A 22523-nucleotide genomic window follows, 5' to 3' on the forward strand; every position below is an offset into this window, starting at 1 on the left:
ATCTTTAATAGAAGCATCAATTTATTTTTAAAAGGTGATTTAGTCCTCTTTTTTTTGCTATCATAGATATAAGTGTTTATATCCAAATATAAACTTATATCCCAGTACTTCTGTGATATTTTGAATTATTGCAATTATATATATATATATATATATATATATATATATATATATATATATTATATATATACACACACACACACATATACACACACACACACACATATACACACACACACACACATATATACATATATATATATATATATATATATATATATATATATATATATATATATATATATATATATATATATATATATACATACACACACACATACATATATACACATATTATATACACATATTATATATATATGTGTGTGTGTGTGTGTGTGTGTGTGTGTGTGGCAGCACCAACACAGATTTGAATGTTTGCTGTGATTGTATTTATCAAAGGTTTAATAGGCAAAATTTCATTTTTTAATAAGATCACATAGGTGTTTGAATCCAGATTGCTATGTTTTAACGATTAATCATGTGGCTCTATGCATTATATAATCAAAGAAAACCAAAACAAGTTTTTTTCCAATATAGTGCAGCCCTACTGTACATATACAGTAAATGAGAGTGGATGACGAAAAAAAGAGACATGTTTTTCTACTTACTTCATCTGTTTCACAATGGTACTCTTCCCTGATTCGCCTGCACCTGAAGAGAGAAGAAAACAGTTTGAATGGCAACGAATGTTGAGCAAACATTCAAACAAATAAAAGCTCGTAAGGTGAATAACCCAATTATACTGGATTATCTATAAAAATGCTAATTAAAAACATCAAGTTCTATGAAACAGTCCCTATCACTGCGCAGCTCCAACTGCATATTACCAATTTCACTGAATGTTGTTTTAAAACAGGGGTTACATCATCTCCTCAGCCATTTCTACCTTACTGTTTAAGTTTCAGGGACCTTTACATGCTTCATAGTATATTCATGACATACAGCCTCTCTGCCCGACGGCTGGCCATGAGTACAGATGAGAGCAAGTTCTGTAACATTATGTAACACATCTGAAGGACCGAGGCTGTGTGTACGTGTGCTTATACTGAAGGATTCTGAACACTTCCTTCACTCCCGGAGATGATTTTAGCCTAACACTGCTCACTGAAGCTGTGCCAAAACATCTGCTGTCAAAACTCGGCTCCTTGTTGACGTAGCCTGGCCCTGAGTCTCTCCGCTTGTTGTTATTTCCACTGCATGGAAGCCTGATGTTCTGAGAGGCGGCTCACAAGTTCACCGATGTATACGGAAAAGGTCTGGGAACAGTTCGGATTATTCCTGCATAAAGTAATGAGCATTGTCTGTCAAAGTCATAAAAGCACAGCTCTGAGTGGTTCTGCATCTGAAAATGCTGAGAGTACAAAAACCTCTTCCGGTCCAGCTTGGAGTGGAGAGAGGTCATTCAATTATTTTGAGTGGACAGATATGATACCTAATCATTCTGAGTTACGCTCAGGGGAGAGGAACAACTATATCAAAAGGCTTTCAGTGAAGTGTAAAGTTTTTAATCAAATCACATTAGCTGGTATAAATCAGAATCTGCCAGAAATCTTCCAAATGCCACACAGAATGTTATTTTATCATGCGTGCTACAAGAAGAAATCTAAGTCATTTTTAATGTTAGGGATGTTTCAACATTTGGTATACATCAATATACCATGGTATTAATGCAGCCACAGCATTTTTTGTTTGTTTGTTTTTTGTGGAAAAAGCCAGAAAGTTAAAAAAAAACTTCTCCATTTCATTTTCTTTTTACATGTTTTAATTTAGCAGGAGTTGGAAATGGAGACGCAGCATCTGCACAGTAGTGCCGTCAGAAGCCCCTACAGCGGCGTGTGAAATGTGCGTCTCCTCGGCCATCTGCTGAATCATTAAAAACACAGCTACCTCTATCTCTGCTCACATACTCAGCCTAATTTACTGCACAGAACGACAAACCAATTACTACAGTAACTCACACTTTCATCTTTTTAACATGCATCTGAAGAGATTTGGCTTTTATACTTATGTACACAAACCACACCAAAAAAATAGTAAAAAGTGTGCAAAAAAAATAAATTAAATAAATTTTGAAACACATGACAACTATCAATTAAAATCTTATTAATTAGAGATTAATTACAATCAAGTATTTCAGATTTTTTTTTTAAATGTATTAACATATATATAGTACTGTGCAAAATCTTACGCACGTCAGTATTTTCAACCCCCAAAAAAGGTTTTAAGCCTTTTGCTGTTGTGTCAGTAGGAAATATCAGTTCACATTTCCAAACATTCATTTTGCCATTAATTTTAATAATCCAGTGAGATTTTTATATGCACAAGCAGTCTGACAACAGCCGGTGCTCCACACAGAGATCTGATCTCTGTGAAACTGAGACAAACTAAATCCAGAAAAACTGTATATGTATATACACACACACATATACATATACACATACAGTACAGTCCAAAAGTTTGGAACCACTAAGATTTTTAATGTTTTTAAAAGAAGTTTCGTCTGCTCACCAAGGCTACATTTATTTAATTAAAAATACAGTAAAAAACAGTAATATTGTGAAATATTATTACAATTTAAAATAACTGTTTTCTATTTGAATATATTTCACAAAGTAATTTATTCCTGTGATGGCAAAGCTGAATTTTCAGCATCATTACTCCAGTCTTCAGTGTCACATGATCCTTCAGAAATCATTCTAATATGCTGATCTGCTGCTCAAGAAACATTTAATGTGTACAATTGTACAAAATATTTGTGTACAATATTTTTTTTCAGGATTATTTGATGAATAGAAAGTTCAAAAGAACAGTGTTTATCTGAAATCTAATCGTTTGTAACATTATAAATGTCTTTACTGCCACTTTTGATTGATTTAATGCATCCTTGCTGAATAAAAGTATTCATTTCTTCAATTTCTTTTAAAAAAAATAAAAATAAAAATTCTTACTGACCCCAAACTTTTGAACGGTAGTGTATAATGCTACAGAAGCTTTGTATTTCAGATAAATGCTGTTCTTTTGAACTTTCTATTCATCAAGGAATCCTGAAAAAAAAAGTACACAACTGTTTTCAACATTGAAGATAATCATAAATGTTTATTGAGCAGCAAATCAGCATATTAGAATGATTTCTGAAGGATCATGTGACACTGAAGACTGGAGTAATGATGCTGAAAATTCAGCTTTGCATCACAGGAATAAATTACTTTGTCAAATATATTTAAATAGTACACAGTTATTTTAAATTGTAATAATATTTCACAATATTACTGTTTTTTACTGTATTTTTAATTAAATAAATGTAGCCTTGGTGAGCAGACGAAACTTCTTTTAAAAACATTAAAAATCTTAGTGGTTCCAAACGTTTGGACTGTACTGTATATATTATATATATACACACACATATATGTGTGTGTGTGTGTGTGTGTGTGTGTGTGTGTGTGTGTGTGTGTGTGTGTGTGTGTGTGTGTGTATATACATATACATATTTTGTGTATGTGTATATACACATTAGGGGTGTAACAATACATCGATAGAGATCGATACATCGATCTAATGTCTAACGATCCGATGCATCGATGCAATGCGTAAAAAAAACGATACCTGTGGGCTAATTATAGAGGCACCTTTGTAACACTCTCCACATTTTCACATTCGCATTCTCATTTAAACTACCTTTCAGAACTTGTGAAAGACACTCGGGATAGTTGATGGAACCGTCACTGAAAGAATATGGTCAATAAACTGCCGCATAGGAGCGCCGCGCGCTGTGACTCTGTGTTGCTTCAAGCGCATCATTCTGCACAGAAGTGCTTTGTGCCGCCCTGTATTAGAGCCTTTATAATAAATTTGCACAATGAAAGAATATTAATAGCCTGTCTTGTGTTGTCCTACCTATAATATGTTGTTGCTTCATTAAAAACCTGCGCTATACATTTAAAAGAAATGTCTTTTAATTATGTGTGTGTGTGTGTGTGTGTGTGTGTGTGTGTGTGTGTGTGTGTGTGTGTGTGTGTGTGTGTATATATTATATATATATATATATATATATATATATATATATATATATATATATATATATATATATATATATATATATATATATATATATATATATATATATATATATGTATGTATGTATTCCTTGTTTATCAGTTTTTTGACATTACACATTTTAGCACAGAACTGAAATACTTTCTTGACTGTTGTCATGTCATAAGCTGTCATTAGATTACTGTGTGAATTTTTTATTTGTAGATGTCCCAATCAGGGTTCAGGATGTGAAATTTTGAAATAAATGTTTGTTATATATTTTGGTTGCAGTTGTGAGTTAATAAAAATTTAACTGGTTGTGTAAAATAGGCTCAAAATATCAAAATATTGATCGAATCGAATCGTATCATAATCACATCACAGAACTTTTTGAGGTATCGGAAAATATCGAATCGCTGGCTATGAGAATCGATATTGTATCGAATCATGATGAACTGTCCGATTTACACCCCTAATATACATATATACATTTTTTTTCTCCCCTCAAAATAAATGAAATCTGTTTTTGTGTGAGCTTCTATAGACTGTTGACTTTCATGTCATCATCTGGATTAATAATTTGCTTTTATTGTTACCTTTGACCTCCTACAGTGTAATGACTGCACTGAATTTATTGTCCACTGTACTTTGAACAATGAAAAAAATGGCCTTAGGAAAAGAACAGCACACCTAAACATTCACCTCCCAGTGCAGAGACCCAAGAGACAGTTACACAGCGTCCCCTGAGCACTGCTACTGTACACTGAGCTCATGGGATATACCATTACACCAGCTCTACCATATTACAACAATACTGACTTATGGCTAAATGAGAAAAAGAGGCAATAATTGATCCTTACGAGACTTGAAGAATAACAAGTGAACTGTTTATTCCTAAACCCACAGAGGGTAAAACAGTGTAATGAGTGTTTTAATACACACCAGACTCATAAACACAAGTATTTTGGAGCTTATTCATTTGGTGAGGCTTTACAAAGCAGGTACAGTTGAGGATAAGATCAGGTGGTAAAAGATATGATAAACAATTACTTAATATAACAGAGTATCATCTAATTAAACATGTACTTTAGAAATAGCGTAAACAGGTCATTAAAAACAGCTGCTTTATAATCGGTATGTTTGCAAGCATTAATATTATTATTGCTCAAACTTGGGGTTAGGGATTATTATGCATAGCTCACCATGCATCAGGGACATTAATGATATCTTAAACAACAACAACAAAAAAAGCATGAAAAATGAAAATAAAAGGTTCTTCATTGGCATTGATGGTTCCATAAAGAACCTTTAACATCCATGGAATCTTTTGACCCCACAAAAAGGTTCTTTATAGAGGAAAAAGGATCTTATTAAAATGGTTCCTTTAAGTACTGATCAATGAAAGGTTCTTTGAGCAACCAAAAATGGTTCTTCTATGGCATCGCTGCAAAACTCCCCTTTTGGATCCTTTATTATTTTTAATGTAATGTGTAATAAAAATGAAAGAATGAGAGAAATAAAGAAAGAGAAGCAAAGAGATGTGCGATTATCAGGTCCTCTTGTCTAACAAAGGCCTCTATGTGCGTTTGGCTGGCAGAGAGGATAGGCCGCCTCTGTTTGCTATCATTTGGGCAAACATCAATGCATCTGAATGAGACCTTCACTGGCCTCATGGCAATTAGTAAGCGGAGGGGAACATGGTGTCCTCATTCACAGAGAGAAATGACAGACGTGCACAGTGTATGACAAAATAATCATCATTGTATAATACAGAGGTATGCAAAAACACGACGCTAACGCAATATTCTGTACAACCCAGTATGCATGCATATGATAACATTGCATCATCTGGAAAACATTGTGCTTGGTTAAATGTCATTAGCTATGTTTCCATCCACCTCTTTTTACAATGGAATCACATTTAGCGAATAGCCTAAATCCCTTGATGTGCTTCAAAAAAAAACAGGTGACTTTGCCTCAATAGTGAATGTGATTGGATAACTGGATCTCAAATGTTGCTCAAAATCACAGCACATCAAATGTTGGTTTGATCATCCTGAAATGCAGAGTCAAAGTCTGTCATTAGAATTTGGTATAATAACCTCCTAGAACCGTCTGACATTACTGCGTTCCCAAACAACAGGCATCCGAACGCGAGATAACATTACGGCGTTTATTGTGTTTCATCTGATATGCAAGTCATTTATGGAAAAAAAGCCACAACTTCCATTTTTATTACAGATATTTTGCAGCAAATTTCCCAGGAAGTGAAGATTTTGTTCTCTTGAAAACGTGGGATGAAAACGCTGCTTTATTCGCAAATGTTTTACGTGCTATTCTAATTTTGCGCACAAATTAGATGCTCTGCAGCTTGCAGCTTTGGGTGGAAACATCACAAACATCATAAAAATGTGCCATTTAAAATTCTTCCAACATCCAACACAGAACATTTGCCAAAATGAAGAACACTTGCTAGCGAGCAGTTATTGGTAGACCTGCAGGGAATCTGGGACCATAGAAAGCTCCACTGAATTTAAACACATTCCCAACACTCTGAAGAATCACTTATAAGATATTGGTGGTAATTTCATAAATACTTTCAGCTACTAATTTCAGTTGCATCCCCATTTAACACATTTGATCATGATTATTGTCACATTTACTATTTTTAACGATGTCTTTGCTACTTTAATTTTTGGGTGAACTAACCCTTTAAAAAAACATGTGCATCACAATCCACCTGTGATGGAAAAACAATCAGAAATAGGAGGCATTTCTTTTCATTGCAGCCAAGGACTATATTTAGACCGAATTGAGAATTTACTGTAGATCGGCAGTGAGCCAAACATGATAACGCAGCACTTGATCTTATTAAAAAGGAAAAACACTCTTATTATTGCTCTGCCACACCTTCATCTTTGTACTAGCTCATTTCTGGCCAACCTTGGAATCTTGTATTGCTTATGCAATACAATAAAAGGGGGGTATCACACACAGTTTCTGCCAATCTCATGTGAGGGTGTACTCACACTACGCACGGTTGCCTTGAACCGAGCCCAAGCATGATTGTCCCCCCTCCCACTCCCCCGCTGGCCTGCACTCAAATTGTACTTAACGTTCCAGGCAGGAGCACGCTTACGTCATATACGATGAAGCTTTTTGAATGGAAGAAAACATGAAGAAATGCACTTTCGCTAAGATACTGCCTAATATAGGCTATTTATAATTAATGCCGCACAGCGATTTTCAATAGCACGTATTAGAGGATTTTTACGAAGGCAGCTGACGTTAACGGAGGAATTTGCAGCTTTACTTGCAAACTACAATTCCTGTTCATCAATAAGGTGAGAACCAGACGCATTATAAACCCAAATACACTCGTGGAATGGAGCGATCACACTTGTCAAACGAACCAGGTTTTAGGGGTCAAATGCGCTCGGGCACAGATCAGAGCGCCTAGTGTGAGTACACGCTGAATCTTGAGTACCTATAGAGTAGTAATGCATCCTTCATATCTCTGAAAAGTCTTTAGTTTTATATTTATACAAAGATACATACACTGTACCGAGTCTTTCCGAAAACAGCCGAGCGCCTGGAGGCGTGTCGTGTGAGCGAAGCTAAAGTTTCTATGGTTATTTTAATAACAAATATCGAGAGCGCATCAATGTAATGCGTGAGCACAAATCTCTCAGCTCTACTTAACAGGGTTAACAAGGTCAAGGTCAAGGTAGGGGTCAAAAGAATATACTTATAATTATATAATGTAAATAAATTTTAATTTAATACATTTTTAATTTAATACAACAAGGTTATCTTTCCCTCACAACCAAAAACACACTTCTTTGGTGACATTGTTGATTTTGTGATCTAAAAACAAAGTGATAAATTCCATAAAGCTGAATGCGTGATGATGGGCGTGCTCTTGCTCTCTCGCTCTGGTCGATGTGTGCATGTTTGCTTTTTCCCGGGAGAAGTGCCCATACAAGGAATTCCTAACCTTTATGATGTTACAAAGGCCCATACTCGAAAAAATGAGGATTTGGAAGAGTATTTTTGGCACATTTTTGTCATCCGTCCAACTCGTGTTTTGAAACTTTGGCCATGTTTAGCATGAGAATCCAAATCTTTAACAGTGTAATCAGAATACATGAAATAGCATTACCCCCTCCCCCCCTTTAAATTACATTTAATGCAAGTCTATGAGATTAGAAAAGTAAAAGCTCATAAAAGGTGCTTATATTAAAAGCACTGAATTTTAATATTTAGGGTAATCATTTTGGGGAAAAAAACCTTAACCCTAAATAATAAACTTTAAAGAGGTCATAAGATGCTTTTTAAATGTTTTCCTTTTCTTTAAAGTGTAATGTATCTGTTTGTGCATGTATAGGGGCTTTTGAAAGGAGGGGCTTTGTAGAAACTGGAACTCGGTCAGAACATTTCAGAGACACTGGGAATAGAAGTTTTAGAAGAATAGAATTTTTTTTTTTTTTTTTTTTTTGAACATCAAAGCATGTTAACCTATTCTAGTACACCCAATAAACAAAATAAAAAACTTGAAATAGCATCATATGACCCATTTAATATACAAAAATGCTGATGCAAAATAGCAAATACCACTAATTATCTTCTGATGCATGAAGATAATTTAGGGCTAGATATCGAAGACTCAAGATCAGACACTTCAGAGGTCATATAAGGAAGTAAGAGAGAAGAGGCACATCCATAAGCATCAACCAAATATCAACACAAAATTCAACCAAGGATCTCTCTCTGTTCACTCCACCTTCTCAGAGTAAATAAATAGCAAATGTGTCATCTTTTATGGTGCAATCCATAAAAACTGAATTGCCTTTTCTAACCAGCCCGGAAGAAACACCAACTCCTATTTGATGCATCAACTAACTGCCTTTCATGTTGGCTCCATAAGTAACATCAGCTTTCAAGCTCACATATAGTTGTAGGAACTAGAATGGCCACTGCTCAGGTCAGGACTAATGGCCTTGTTTGATCTCTGCTGGCCCACGTAATTTGAGCAAGATTAATCCCTTTGCTACGTCATAGGTTTGAACTTTGCTTAAAATACATCAATAGAGAGCTGGTTTTCAGAGGCAGATGAACAACAAACATGTGGTTAATAAACAACGATGAAACGAATAATTTAAAAGATGTGTTAACTGGTTTACTTCTTTAACAAAAATATACACTACCGTTCCAAAGTTTAAATGTCATTTTTGATAAATTTAACACATCCTTGCAGAATAAAAGTATTAATTTATTTAAAAATATATGTATTACTGACCCAATATTTGATAAGTAGGGTTAGGTATACTTATCAAATAGATATATATATATATATATATAAGGTATATATATATATATATATATATATATATATATATATATATATATATATATATATATATATATATATATATATATATATATATACACACACACACTCAATTATATACAATTTACTGCTTGTAAATGAGACGTACACACAATTTCTAACATTATATAAAATACAAATTTTTACATAATATTTATTCCATTTTCATTAAAAGACTGAAAACAAGGTGTACGTTATCCATCAGAACACAAATCTAATTTTTTATGCACACTACTTTAAATGCACGTACAGCTTGTATAAAGTTTGGCTTCCCTCTCCTCCGTCTTTCCAGGTGAGACTGTTGTTGCGGATAGAGGAAGTTCAGGTGTCCCTGCAGAGCAGGATTGTAATGATGTCTGCAGGGAATCATAACCAGATAACTTAAATCAAGCCTCAGGGAAAGCTTAATTACAAGTGCTGCTCTTGTTTTCTAACTCTCAAAGAGACTTTATTTTTTTCCTTCTCTCCTAATTCTTTTAGTCCAGCATTAAGCCTGTCGGGGCTCTCAGCACCTCCTCTCTCTCTCCCGGGCCCCAGGACTGTCTTCCTGCACTTGTTTTTCTCTCCTTTGATCACTTTTTGTACTGTAATGAAAAGTCAGTCAGAGAATCTCTGCAGACAACTTCACCTGTCTCCTGAGGATCCTGTCTCCCGCTTCATCTTCTTTGCCATCCATTACATTTTCCTAATGCAGATTTGTTGTTTCCTGATTATTAAATTATGGCTTTGCATGCAGCGACAAACAAATGTAAACACACACACACACACACACACACACACACACACACACACACACACACACACACACACACACACACACACACACACACACAGACACACACAGACACACACACAGACACACACACAGACATAAAACACACAATTGCCTCATGAAAAATATGCTATATTCTAATAACACTCAAAAGGGCACACGCCTGTGAATTATTTCCCTATAATTAAATACTGTGTCATATATCCTATGATCAATGCTCAGTCATATTTAAATGCTGAATCATGCTCTTCATTATTATACTAACCACAGGAGGGTCATTTCTGCTGCGCAATAACATTTTCACGCACACATCATCATATGCATCTTGATTTAATGGGATAAAATACTCTAAAACATTCAGTCCTGTTTGATAAAATTTCAAAATCATTTGATAACATTTCAAAAGATATATAAAAGGTGTGTAAAAATAAAAAAAATATTAAAATATTTTTAAAAATAAACTTTGTGTGTCAAGTTTTAGTTATCTGTAAATCCCTAACAGACTGTTGCAAACTTTACCTAATGAAGTTAATAAATAAATTATCATTGTAAAGACGAAAACACGGTTTTCACAAAAATATGAAGCAGCACAACACTGATGATAATCAGAAATATTTCTTCATCAGCAAATCATCATATTAGAATGATTTCTGAAGGATCATGTTACACTGAAGACTGGAGTAATGATGCTGAAAAATCAGTTTTGATCACAGGAATAAATTACATATTAAAATATATTCAAACATTTAACAGTTATTTTAAATAGTAATAATATTTTACAATATTACCGTTTTATTATATTATTGACGTCTTTCCGCAGTTGAAACTCTGATTGAGCGATATATAAGACATGATACATTTCAGTAAGTTGTACTTTATCTTTCACCATACCTTCTGATGTTCATTCATGTTTATTTTGTGCTGTAACTTGTAGTAAAGCGAAAGAGGTGATATTTGTGCTTTACAGCTTTGTGCTTATTGAAATTATTGGATGGCAGGTGCACTACAAATAATGTGAAGTTTATGCAACAGAAAACTGCATAAACTAAAAGATCTTGAGAATAAGATCTGTATCGATTAGGGCTGGGTAAAAAAAAAAAAAAAAACTTGCGATTTCACGATTTATTGATTCTCATTTTTACGAACCAATATATTCTTAAATACCAAGAATTAGTCTAGTCTGTTTTCAGTTGATGAATGAACAGAACATGTAGCACGCTTCCCATTCAATAAACCACAAAAAATCTTCATGCTTTGTTACTTTTGATTTGAAGCAATGTCTCAGATTTCAAATGACATAAATCTTATTATGAGATTCAAAAAATAAAAACCATTTTGGTTTAATGTGACGTTACAGATCACTATAGTGCCTCAATTAAAGAGAAGCGACAGCACATGTGAACATCCTCTCCACTTTAATACCAGTTACAAAGCAAAATAAACACAACTAAACATCTGAAGGCATGTTAAAATATCCAGTACAACTTACTGAAATCCGTATCATGTCTCGTGTAATCGCTCAATCTGTGCTTCAACCTCGGAAAGACTTCAATAAAACAGCTTGTAAACAATGTCAAGTAACGTCACATTTACCTCAGAAATACATATTCAGTGACCATAAACTCATTAGTCAGCTAGAAAAGTGTATTCTAGAGAGCAGCATTCTAATTCTTATATGTATTGACTATAATGTTCTTCAATATTTAATGCATGTTTGAATAAATCAGTTTTGATAGCCACGATTAAAAAAAAAAGAAGGAGTAGAAATATGATTATGTAATTCTAAACTTTATGTATTATAAAAAAACATAATTGAGTGTAATTTAAGTGTTTGTATATAAATAATTTTAACCTTCAATATTATAGTAAAGTAGCACCAACTGACTCCCATGTGTAGTTTACAGCATTAGTTGAGAGATTTTTTCCTTGTACTGTAACTGATATACTACAACCACAAATAATCAATATCGAATCGAATCGTAACTCGTAATTGAAATTGCAAGCATGTGAATAGAAATCGAATCGAATTCGTGAAAACTGTCTCAATACCCAGCCCTAGTATCGATTTAAAAAAAATAAAATAAGAATGGTTAACGATATTAGTGTCCACATAGTGGTTTACCTGTTGCTGTTTTTCCACTTTGTGGAAAAGTTTTTTTGTTTTGTTTTTTTTTTGGGGGCAAAGTGCGAATTTTGCTGCTCAAACTAAGTGAGTGAGAAGTTTCTTTTCCCACTGAAATTTTGATGCATCTAATTTATTACATCAACACAACAAATGATGTGATAGGCTACTCATCAGAGAGCACGCAGGTAAAAAGGCATACATACATTTTTAAATCATAACATGTACATTTATATTGTCGACAGTGGAGATATCTGAAAGAAAAGTAAAAACAAAATTAAAACAAATTTTTGGTTGCAAGTGCGACCATTTTAGTCGCAGTCTGGAGCCCTACTGAATTTAAATGTTCACCCAAAAGCAATTCTATTCAACATTTCCACCACTCACAGACCAAGGAACCAGCAGAACTGCTCAACAAGCATTTATGATGGAGATGCACAAAGAAAATCTGAAATCATCAAACTTGACTGTAATAGTGCATTTCAGAGAAGATTTCTAAAACTTCACCAGTATAAGGATGAAGAACATGTTATTAACATGAGATATAAGCTGAGCAATAAACATCAAGAAACATGCTGTCCAGAGAAATCAGAGAAACCTCTAGGTAGTGCCACAAAGGTCAAGCGCTTTCCATGTGTTCATCTACAATGAACGGCATAGATGTATGCGTGTTTCTCCAGCGCTGTGGGGCATTCATAATACCACCAGCAATATAAAGGTCAGAAGCTCCACTCTGTTTCCTATTATAATAACACATACATCTTCTAGAATGCTGATGACTAAGAACATGCATCTCCAGTTCTATTATTCATCCTAATACAACGGCAGCTTCCTCTTTGTGTGTCTGATTCAGAAAGACAGCTCCCAACTGTCTCATGTCATAGCTGTGGAGGAAGTGAACAGAAATGGCAAACTAGAACTGGCAGTTAAGGTCTGCACTGGCATTAAAATCCAGCCTGCAAACCACATCCTGTGACCTGACCCAACCCAACACAACCGGTGCGATCAAATCTGAAACATGAAAGTCACGACATGGGGATCAGCACTCACTTTTATAGCCAATCAGAAATGCTCTGCGTGTCTGTTAGCAAAACACCTAAAATAACATTGAACTTAAAAGCGATTCTGAAATGATTATGAAATTATGATTATTTTTATATGCGCAGCTTGTCAATGAAATATGGCTCCAAATGCTAATCCATCTGAAAGCACTGCGAGTGAGTCATTTATAATGTACATTTGAAAAAGCAACACACGTCAAACATCTTTCCAGACATGAGAAGCATTTATTAACATCTTGTCCAACAAAAGACAACATTTATTAACATGTTTTTACTCCAAACTCACTTCATTACAGCAGTTGAGCATCCTTCTGTGAGATGATGTGGCTTCTTCACAGAATAAGGCAGTCATGTTTAATCAATCAAAGCTTTTCAATTTTCTGTTTATTCAGCTACAGCGATTTGATGCATGTTTTCTTCTGCGGCAGGGCATATTTAGAGTTTCTGCACAAGAGGGCCCTCTGGCTTTCAGATGGAGAAGCATTTACTACTGATCACAGATACGTACAGCTCTGACAAGCTGCGCATTAAATAATTGCAGCCTTTGCCAAATCACGTGCGGTTTTATCGCAATAAATCGTACAGCCCTTTTTTCTTCTCTGCGGAATATATATTGTGTTCGTCTTATTGCATTTACATTTACATTTGCATTTACATCATTCTGACTGCCATCTGACAACTGGAGCTCCAGTGAAAAAAGTACATGGATACATGGGATTTTTAGGTGTTGTATTTTATTTTGTGTTTTTAACCATCTTGATTTCTCACAACTTGTGTGCATTTTCTAGGCAAGTCAGAGTGAACTGTGGCACTAATAGAGTCTCATGAATGTGCAGTCTTGCACAGAAGACCAACGGCCAAGGTAAGGATTTTCGTTAAATAATACATTAAATTTCAGTTCGTTTTTCAACAAACCCTATCATATACCCCCAGAACACTTGGAATATAGGACACGACCATTCTGTGATACTTTTGAGTCTTTTTTAAAAGCTTGATGTTGGTTGCTATTCACTGCCATTATATGGACAGCAATTTTTTTTTTTTTTTTTTTTAATTTCTGGTTTTGTGGTCCAAGAAAGAAAGAACAGCATACTGCTTTGAAGCATGAACTATCCCTTCAAAATTAATATCAGGAATTAGGTACTCATTTAGTATGCGTTTATCCAAACCAGTGTTATTTATTATTTATATGCTATTCTAGCTTTTATTAATATTTATTTTTTTCAAATATTCTGAATTAGCTTAATTTTTATAATATCAATTTCAGATTAACTTTTAGTAATATTGCTACGTGATTGTCCTATTCTTCAGATTTTTGATTTATACTTATTTCAGTTTTAGTTCTTTTTTCTTTTTTATTTCCAGTTAGTAATTTAGTGCTTCAACTTAGATATATATATATATATATATATATATATATATATATATATATATATATATTATATATATATATATATATATATATATATATATATATATATATATATATATATATATATATACATACACATATATATACATACATACATACATACACACACACACATATATATATGTATATGTGTGTATATATACACACTTCTTGATAATAACCCAAAATCCTGTAGGCATGCTTTGCCATCTAGGATCTTTACCCAAAAAAACACTACACAAACCCAAATCTTTATAATAGTAAAAATGATTAATTACTATATAATCCGTTTAAAAACCTTATAAAAAGTTAACAGTCTGAATTAGAAAAACACATACCTTGATATTATCTGCTTTCAGTGTGTGTGATAAAAATAAAATAAATGCCAACATTTATTTTACATTAAACTGCATTATGTATATGCTATTATATAGGCCATCAGCCATTGAAAATCCCATCCCAGTCGAGCACTAATCCCAACCAAATCAGATTCTGCACAGGACTAATCAAATATTTCAGTCAATTCATAATACTTTCATAACTCCATCTGCACTATACAGTATACGCTCTAATAACACAATGCATTTTGTTTGTCATTCATAATGCCTGCTGGTATTGTCTTGTAGAACCTGCTTCTGCTCTGCTTAGTGGCTAAACCCATCCATGCTCAAGCCTCAAGCACAGATGAAAAATGACTGTCGGCGATTACATCCAGCATCAATTTTCCAACACAAAACCCCTCATTTCTACAGATCCTCTTTTCTATCTATGTGAAAGGCCCCACAGACTATTCTTGTCGTTCAAACACACTCTTGAGTCGTGCCACCAGGCACAGTGTGTGAAATGAATCCTGAAGTGGAACAAATGAAAGACAGGGAAAAAGTGGGTCAGAAACCCAGAGCGGTTCAGCAGTTCTGCATGCTGCACTGCAGTGGTGCGCGAGCACGTCAACTCCCACTTCCACAGTGAATCCAGGCTGCACCGCACAGACTGCCAACGAAACAGTTCGTTAGACCACATTTGAGTTTGAATCGAGCCGAGACACGCTGAGCTGAGGCATTAAGAAGGTGTATTGGGTAAATCACAGTGGATTTCCTTCATTTATGCAGCTGTCAGGCTCAATAGCTCAACCTAATGTTTGTTTAGACAAACAGATTGAGCCGATAAAGAAAAAACATCAAATTGTAATTGTACGGCTAGGCAAGAGACAGATTGGAGTTAAAAAAATCCAAAAGGAAACATTTGTTTACAGCGGATAAGCTGTGATACTGCAGTAATGCCATGCTGTACTAATATATGTAATGGGAACATTTGCAATTACAGTCATTCATTCACCATCTTAAATACATGTAGTGCGAAAGATTCATCAGTACATGCTATTGTGTTTGTAATTCTTCAAAAATTTACTTTCTACACATCTGAAAAAATTATTTTCCTTTCTGGCTAACATTGCCTAGACTGCACAAGTTAATGTTAAAGTCAAATAGCAATAGTGGCTTAGACTGCTGTTATTAGGTAATGCAGACTATTGAAAAATCTTGACAATCGTAACAATTTAATGATGTTTATACAGTAAATAATAGCAAATTAGGACAGATTTAAAAAATAAAAATAAAAAATACAATCACAGTATGAATGTAAAAATGCATTTGCATCCTATTTTACATTCATTTCGGAAATATGCTAGTCTGTTATACATACACACAAATTTTAAATCTTTGCATAATTGGATATATATGGGTATTTAAGCCAATAAAAACCACAGAAACAATTATTTTTTTTTATTATTCAATCAGAAATGGCATTTGACATTCATAATGTTAACATTATTAAAATTAGAAATGTAAAATAGAATGCAACTGTTGCATAAATTCTCTACTATAACTTCCTTTATAACTGGTGATAATTTAAGTCATTGGTAAACAATGTGGCAAGTTAACACTAGGTTAAGGTTACACGTTATTTCGATAGACCACACATTCTACTAACTATAAGTAACTGCAACTATATGTCAACTAACTCTCATTAGAGTGTTAGGTTAGGGTTAGTAGAATAAGTAGACATATATAGTTACTAACCATCAAAATAAAGTGTTAGAAGATATTAAGCAGACAGTATACTAATACTCTAATGAGAGTTAGTTGACATAGTTGCAAAGTTACTTATAGTTAGTAGAATGTCTAAAGTGGAAATATTGAAATAAAGTTTTACCAACCTGTGAAATCCATAAAAACTATGGCAAAATGTTCCGTTTCTGTGGTCTTTTATTGGCATAAACATACATTTATACACATTTACATTAACGTTTATCTAGTGAAGTGAGTAACAAGCTAACGTTTTAGCCTCCATTGTTGATTTAAAACATGCTATTATTAAGTATTAGAAATACAGGCTCATCTTTTCAAAGACAATTCAATAAAAATAACTAGGTAACAAAAGCAATCAACAAATCATTTCAGTCAAAAGACTAAGGTTTTAGCTCTGTGTATGGTCAAACTGCCATTTCAAAGCATTTAAGAAAGATGTGGTTGCATACTACGCTTGGAATCACTATTGGTGTGGCGCTTCCAAAATGTCCTTTTCTTGTCTGCTCTTGCAGACAGGGGCTAAAAACAGCAGCACACTATCACATCTCCCCAGGGGAGATCAGGCTAAAACCCACCATCTCTGATCTCTCCGTTCCTCTGAGCACGGCTTACCCCCTTAATCCACACTAGCCATCAAATCTGTGACACATCATTCTTATATTAAACCTGAAATGTGAATGTGTTTGAAACCTAAGTAATATGTCCTTAACCTATTGTTCACTTGTTCATTGTAGATTCTCAATACACACGCTCAGTCTTAGTGTGCACAAAATGAAATGTTCGTCTTCATATAATCTTTCATCAAAATGTAATAACTTGCTTTAGTTCTGAAACAATGTTCCTTTATCGCTGACATATAGGCAAACTAATTCCAGAGAGAAAATCAAATCACATTTTTACCCAACATTTGTATCCACTTGAAAATATATCACATTAGTAATATAAAATGAGTTGCGAACGCTGTTCCATGTTGAGAACAACAGTAACAGATTTGCTAAAACACAAATATTCCTATTGAAATACATCACATACAAACATTAAAGCAAAAATACATGCATTTAATGTTCGAAAATACCTCTTCATAATTCTGCAGAACAGATTATTCGAGATGAATCCATGTAATCATCTCAACCAAAAGAGAAAAACAGCTGGTTCTTGAGGTTAATACACATTATTTTTGATTCTGTCATCTTAAATATGTGAAGTATTAGCGATTCCAACCCAACCTCCAAAACATTACAAACTAATATTACAACCTTTCTGGTGCTAAAAGACACTCCACATCAAAAGTCATTATTTATTGATTTTATATTTATCGTAGGGCCTGTTTACACCCGGTCACTTCATGCGTTTTCTCTGATCGGATAACACCTGGTGTAAATGCCCTCCGTAATGCATTCGAGACGGATTTAAATCTGATCGCTCAAACCACTTCAGGAGGTGGACTGGGATGCATTCCAGTCAAAACTGAACAGGCCTAAATGCATCTGGCTGTTGAAACCACAATTCGAAAGCAAAAACGCTAAAGAATAAAGTGTGAGAGCTTGTTATAGGCTAAATAACATGCTATAGCCAGATATGACAGTGCTACTGCATCAGTGCAGATGAGCAGCTGAGTATCTTCAGCAAGCTTGACGTGCAAACTGACGTAAATGAAAGTGAAAGTACGTAGTAGATGCTCAAAAGACAGTCATCTTCATTAAAAGTAAAGAGACTACATGATCTTAGTGCTGTTGCAGCACTCTCTCCTATTGCGGTCTTTGATTTTGAAATTCACTGATAAGCAATAAAATGCAGCTCATACTTCTTACTTTCGGTGATATGTGAACTGCATAAACATTAAATCTGCATATAGTGCGGGAACTGAAGATCGGATTTATATCCATTTTGCTGAGATGCATTTATGTGGCCAAGTGTAAATGGAATCGTTTTGATAAATCAGATAGCTATCCGATCAGAGAAAGGTGAAGTGACCAGGTGTAAACAGGCCCTTAGGTGAAATCTTTTGTCAAATGAGAATAAACAGTCGACTAGCGCTATTTTGCCACATACTAGAATATTAAAGCGTGAATCCAAAGTGTACATAACTCTCAAAATAATTTATTGGTTTGAGTAGGACAAACTTAAACAAATTAGTTCAGTCAAATTCATTTTTATGGAGTATTTAACAGTTTCTTTTACTTTCAAGTTCACAGAACTGATATATTTCAAGTAAACTCAACTGTTTCATTGGTTTGAGTTTTAAGAACTTATTTCTTTTAGGGCTGGGCGATATATCGCATGCGATTCTCACGCGCATTTCGTCAGTAAAGCCGGTTCCCTGATTACCGCTAAATCGCCATCACCTGCTTTCAAATGGTGCGCCATTTAACAGACAGAGCCGTAGTTCACTGATAAGCCACGCAAATATCGCGTTCATTATCGAATGCGATTCATCTGCGATATGAACATGATATTGCGTGGCTTATCAGTGAACTACGGCTCTGTCTGTTAAATGGCGCTCCATTTGAAAGCAGGTGATGGCGATTTAGCGGTAATCAGGGAACCGGCTTTACTGACGAAATGCGCGCGAGAATCGCATGCGAAATATCGCCCAGCCCTAATTTCTTTTAATTTAGATGAACTTAAAGCGGAACTCAGTAAGATTTGCGACGCTCCCCCTACAGGTTTCTTCAGTGAATCACACTGTCGTAAATACTCCAAGCGCAGCTCTGGACTACAACGACTACAACGCTCACCAGCGCAGTAGTTTTGCAAATACAGTACAAGAAAGAGGAGGTGGGTAATTTGCAAATACAGTACACTCGATGGAAGTGGGTAATTTTCGAAATTGTCTTATAAAGTCATAATATATACACTGTTTTTGAATTACCGTAAAGCATTTTGTCACTCTCGCGTGAACGTGAACATGAGGCGAGATTGTGTCGGGTCGACACAGCTCAACTTGCAAGTGCTGTTTTATGGCGTAGATGTGCCAGAGGGGGTTAGTGCACGCCTCAAACACACCACTACAAGTCAATTAACCATCGTAAGGACTTAGAAAACTATTTATGAAGGTAAAAAAAGTTACTTAGTTCTGCTTTAACTGAAACTGGGCTGGGATATTTTCCAGCATGCTTTGCCCATGGCACTCGAAAGGGAGAGTAAATGCTAAGTGTTATATAATGTTTTTTTGTGCAAGATTAATGTTAAGTGGGAGATTTAGTAGTGATTAATGTTTTGTTATGCTAATTTAGAAGAGTTTCTGTTAATGTGGGTTTTTGAAGAGTTACCATCATGGTGACAAGTGGAGCATGTGGCTTGGTTTGAGAGAAAGTATGTTAAATGCTTCATATTTCTGCACTCATTCAGCAAGTGCTATACCACGCTGTTGTTAACATGTTAGCAAATTAGCATTTTCTAAATTAGCTTGTTATAGCTAGCTAAGTTTACACTAATAAAAATGTTCACATTGAGGTTACATGATGAATTAGTGCACTCAAACTTTTCAAGTTAAGAACAATTGAAAAATGAGAGTACAAACTAAAAATCTGCCAGTTCTTAGTTGAACTTTGAATTTCTTAACTTAAAAATTGAGGCAACTGACTGCCTTCTTATTCAGGTTTACAGTGCACCAAATATAGTCCAGCATGAATCTAAAGCAACTTAAAAGAGAAGTAAAAAGCAGACAGACACATTAGAAATGAGAAGCGCCTCCTTTGTGGATTTAAAACCTTGAAATCATGCTACAGTCTGTTATAGACCACAATGGAAACGCTTGAGTTTAATAACAGCTTGTTTTAATATAATCTGCATGTTCTTTCTGAAACCGCACTGATCTTCCTGTTTTTGCCAACAGGAAGCTGGTGCAAATGTTCCTCTGCAGAGTATCAGCACATGCATGTGTGATCTACACATTTCATTACAAAAACGGAACCGGACGATCACTCCCTGTTCAAACCAAATCCAAACAACAAATCTCTGCCTTTGTTTCTGAAGTATGCTCAATTTAAACCAGTTTTCAAGATCTTGCAGTTTAAAATGTAGCACTAAGAGAAAAGATTTCATTTTAAACTGCACTGCACTGCCATGTACTTTTCTATTCTCCTTTTCCTTCTACTGTGTCTTTGTTACTCTCTCTCTTTCTTTTTCAATTCACCACAACATGAAATATTTCCACCACAAGTATTTGTTGATGCTCTGCAGTTGCTCAGAAAAAGAAGTCATGTTTCCATCTCAGGGTTGCACTCGCACGTACATCATGTGCTGGCAAGCATGTACAAATGCCTGCGCACGCACACATGACACCAGCTGCCAATCAGTTAAAATATACCATCGACGATCCGCAATATATCATCAATAATCATGCCTCCAGTTTCAGCACGATCATCCTACTGAATTAAACTAAACGGATCATCGCGATCAGCACTGACTAAACAAATTCAGCTATTCCCTTAATCATATCAAGACAAGTCCCATTAATTAAGGGCCAGATGGATAATCTCAGAGCACAAAGAGGATGCCAGTATCTGAGAGAGCGCTGCTTCCGGCTGTTCTGGGTCCGTGGGGTACCAAAAAACAGATGCACAAAAGCTCAGGGTTGAAAGAAAGAGTGTCTTTAAATCATTGCACAAACTGACTGGATAGCAGATGAGAAAAACAAGAGTGTAAAACTAATATTCTGCTTTAAAGTTCTTGTCAAGTCCATTAAAGCCATAACTTGAGACAAGGTCGGATCTGATTTCATAATAAGGTATTTGTGGAAAATAGAGAACTGAGAATAGTGCTTCCTGCGCCGCAAAAGACATTATTAGTAGAAGAAAGAAGTGAATATGATAAGATAAAATGACTGGAAAGCGTGTTTGGGAAGGTTCATCAGACAACAGACCTTTGCCAAGCATTACTGGAACTTTCAGTGGGACTGTGTTTTAGTCAAATGAGACCAAAACAGAGCTTTCTGGAAACAAATACCAGAGGTAGGTTTGACGTAGATAGAAACACAGCCGTGTAGAAAAGTACCTCATCCGCACTGTAAATCAAGGAGGTGCATCTTTAATGCTGCAGGGCTGATTTTCTTCCAAAGTCCCCAGAAAACTTTTTAGGATACATGGCATCAAATAGCAGATATTAAATCAACACCTGACTGACCCTGTCAGGAAGCTTAAAATTGGCAATGGTTCAATCTTCCAGCAGGACAATGATCTAAAACACACCTCAAAAATAATAATAATTTAAAAAAAAGGTTCACTGCCCACAGAATGAAGGTTTTGCCATGAACATAACAGATCTTTGAAGCAAACCCTATAGAAACCCTGCGAGTTGAAGAAGAGAATCCACAAGCATGGTCCTCTGAATCTGAAGGATCTGGAGGGATTCTGTATGGAAAAATGGACTCAGGTCCCTTGCCATATGTTCATCAACCTTATCTGACAGTGTCAGTGCAGTCAAATCAGTAATACTGCTGAATATTAAAGGGTTAGTTCACTCAAAAATGAAAATGTTGTCATTAATTACTCACCCTCGTGTCATTCCACACCTGTAAGACCTTCGTTCATCTTCAGAACACAAATTAAGATATTTTTGAGGAAATCCAATGGCTCAGTGAGGGCT

General features: G+C 35.0%; 1 protein-coding gene across 1 annotated transcript in view; it reads right to left on the reverse strand.

Annotated features, from left to right (window-relative positions):
• gnai2b (guanine nucleotide binding protein (G protein), alpha inhibiting activity polypeptide 2b) overlaps nucleotides 1-22523 on the reverse strand; it is a 56529-nt gene that overhangs the window by 16432 nt on the left and 17574 nt on the right. Inside the window, exon 2 of the mRNA XM_048199150.1 lies at nucleotides 669-711. Coding sequence (XP_048055107.1) covers nucleotides 669-711 — 43 coding nt within the window. The remainder of the gene's footprint in view (nucleotides 1-668; nucleotides 712-22523) is intronic.

This window comes from Megalobrama amblycephala, linkage group LG8, assembly GCF_018812025.1.
Source record: "Megalobrama amblycephala isolate DHTTF-2021 linkage group LG8, ASM1881202v1, whole genome shotgun sequence".
In the NCBI taxonomy this organism is placed as follows: domain Eukaryota; kingdom Metazoa; phylum Chordata; class Actinopteri; order Cypriniformes; family Xenocyprididae; genus Megalobrama; species Megalobrama amblycephala.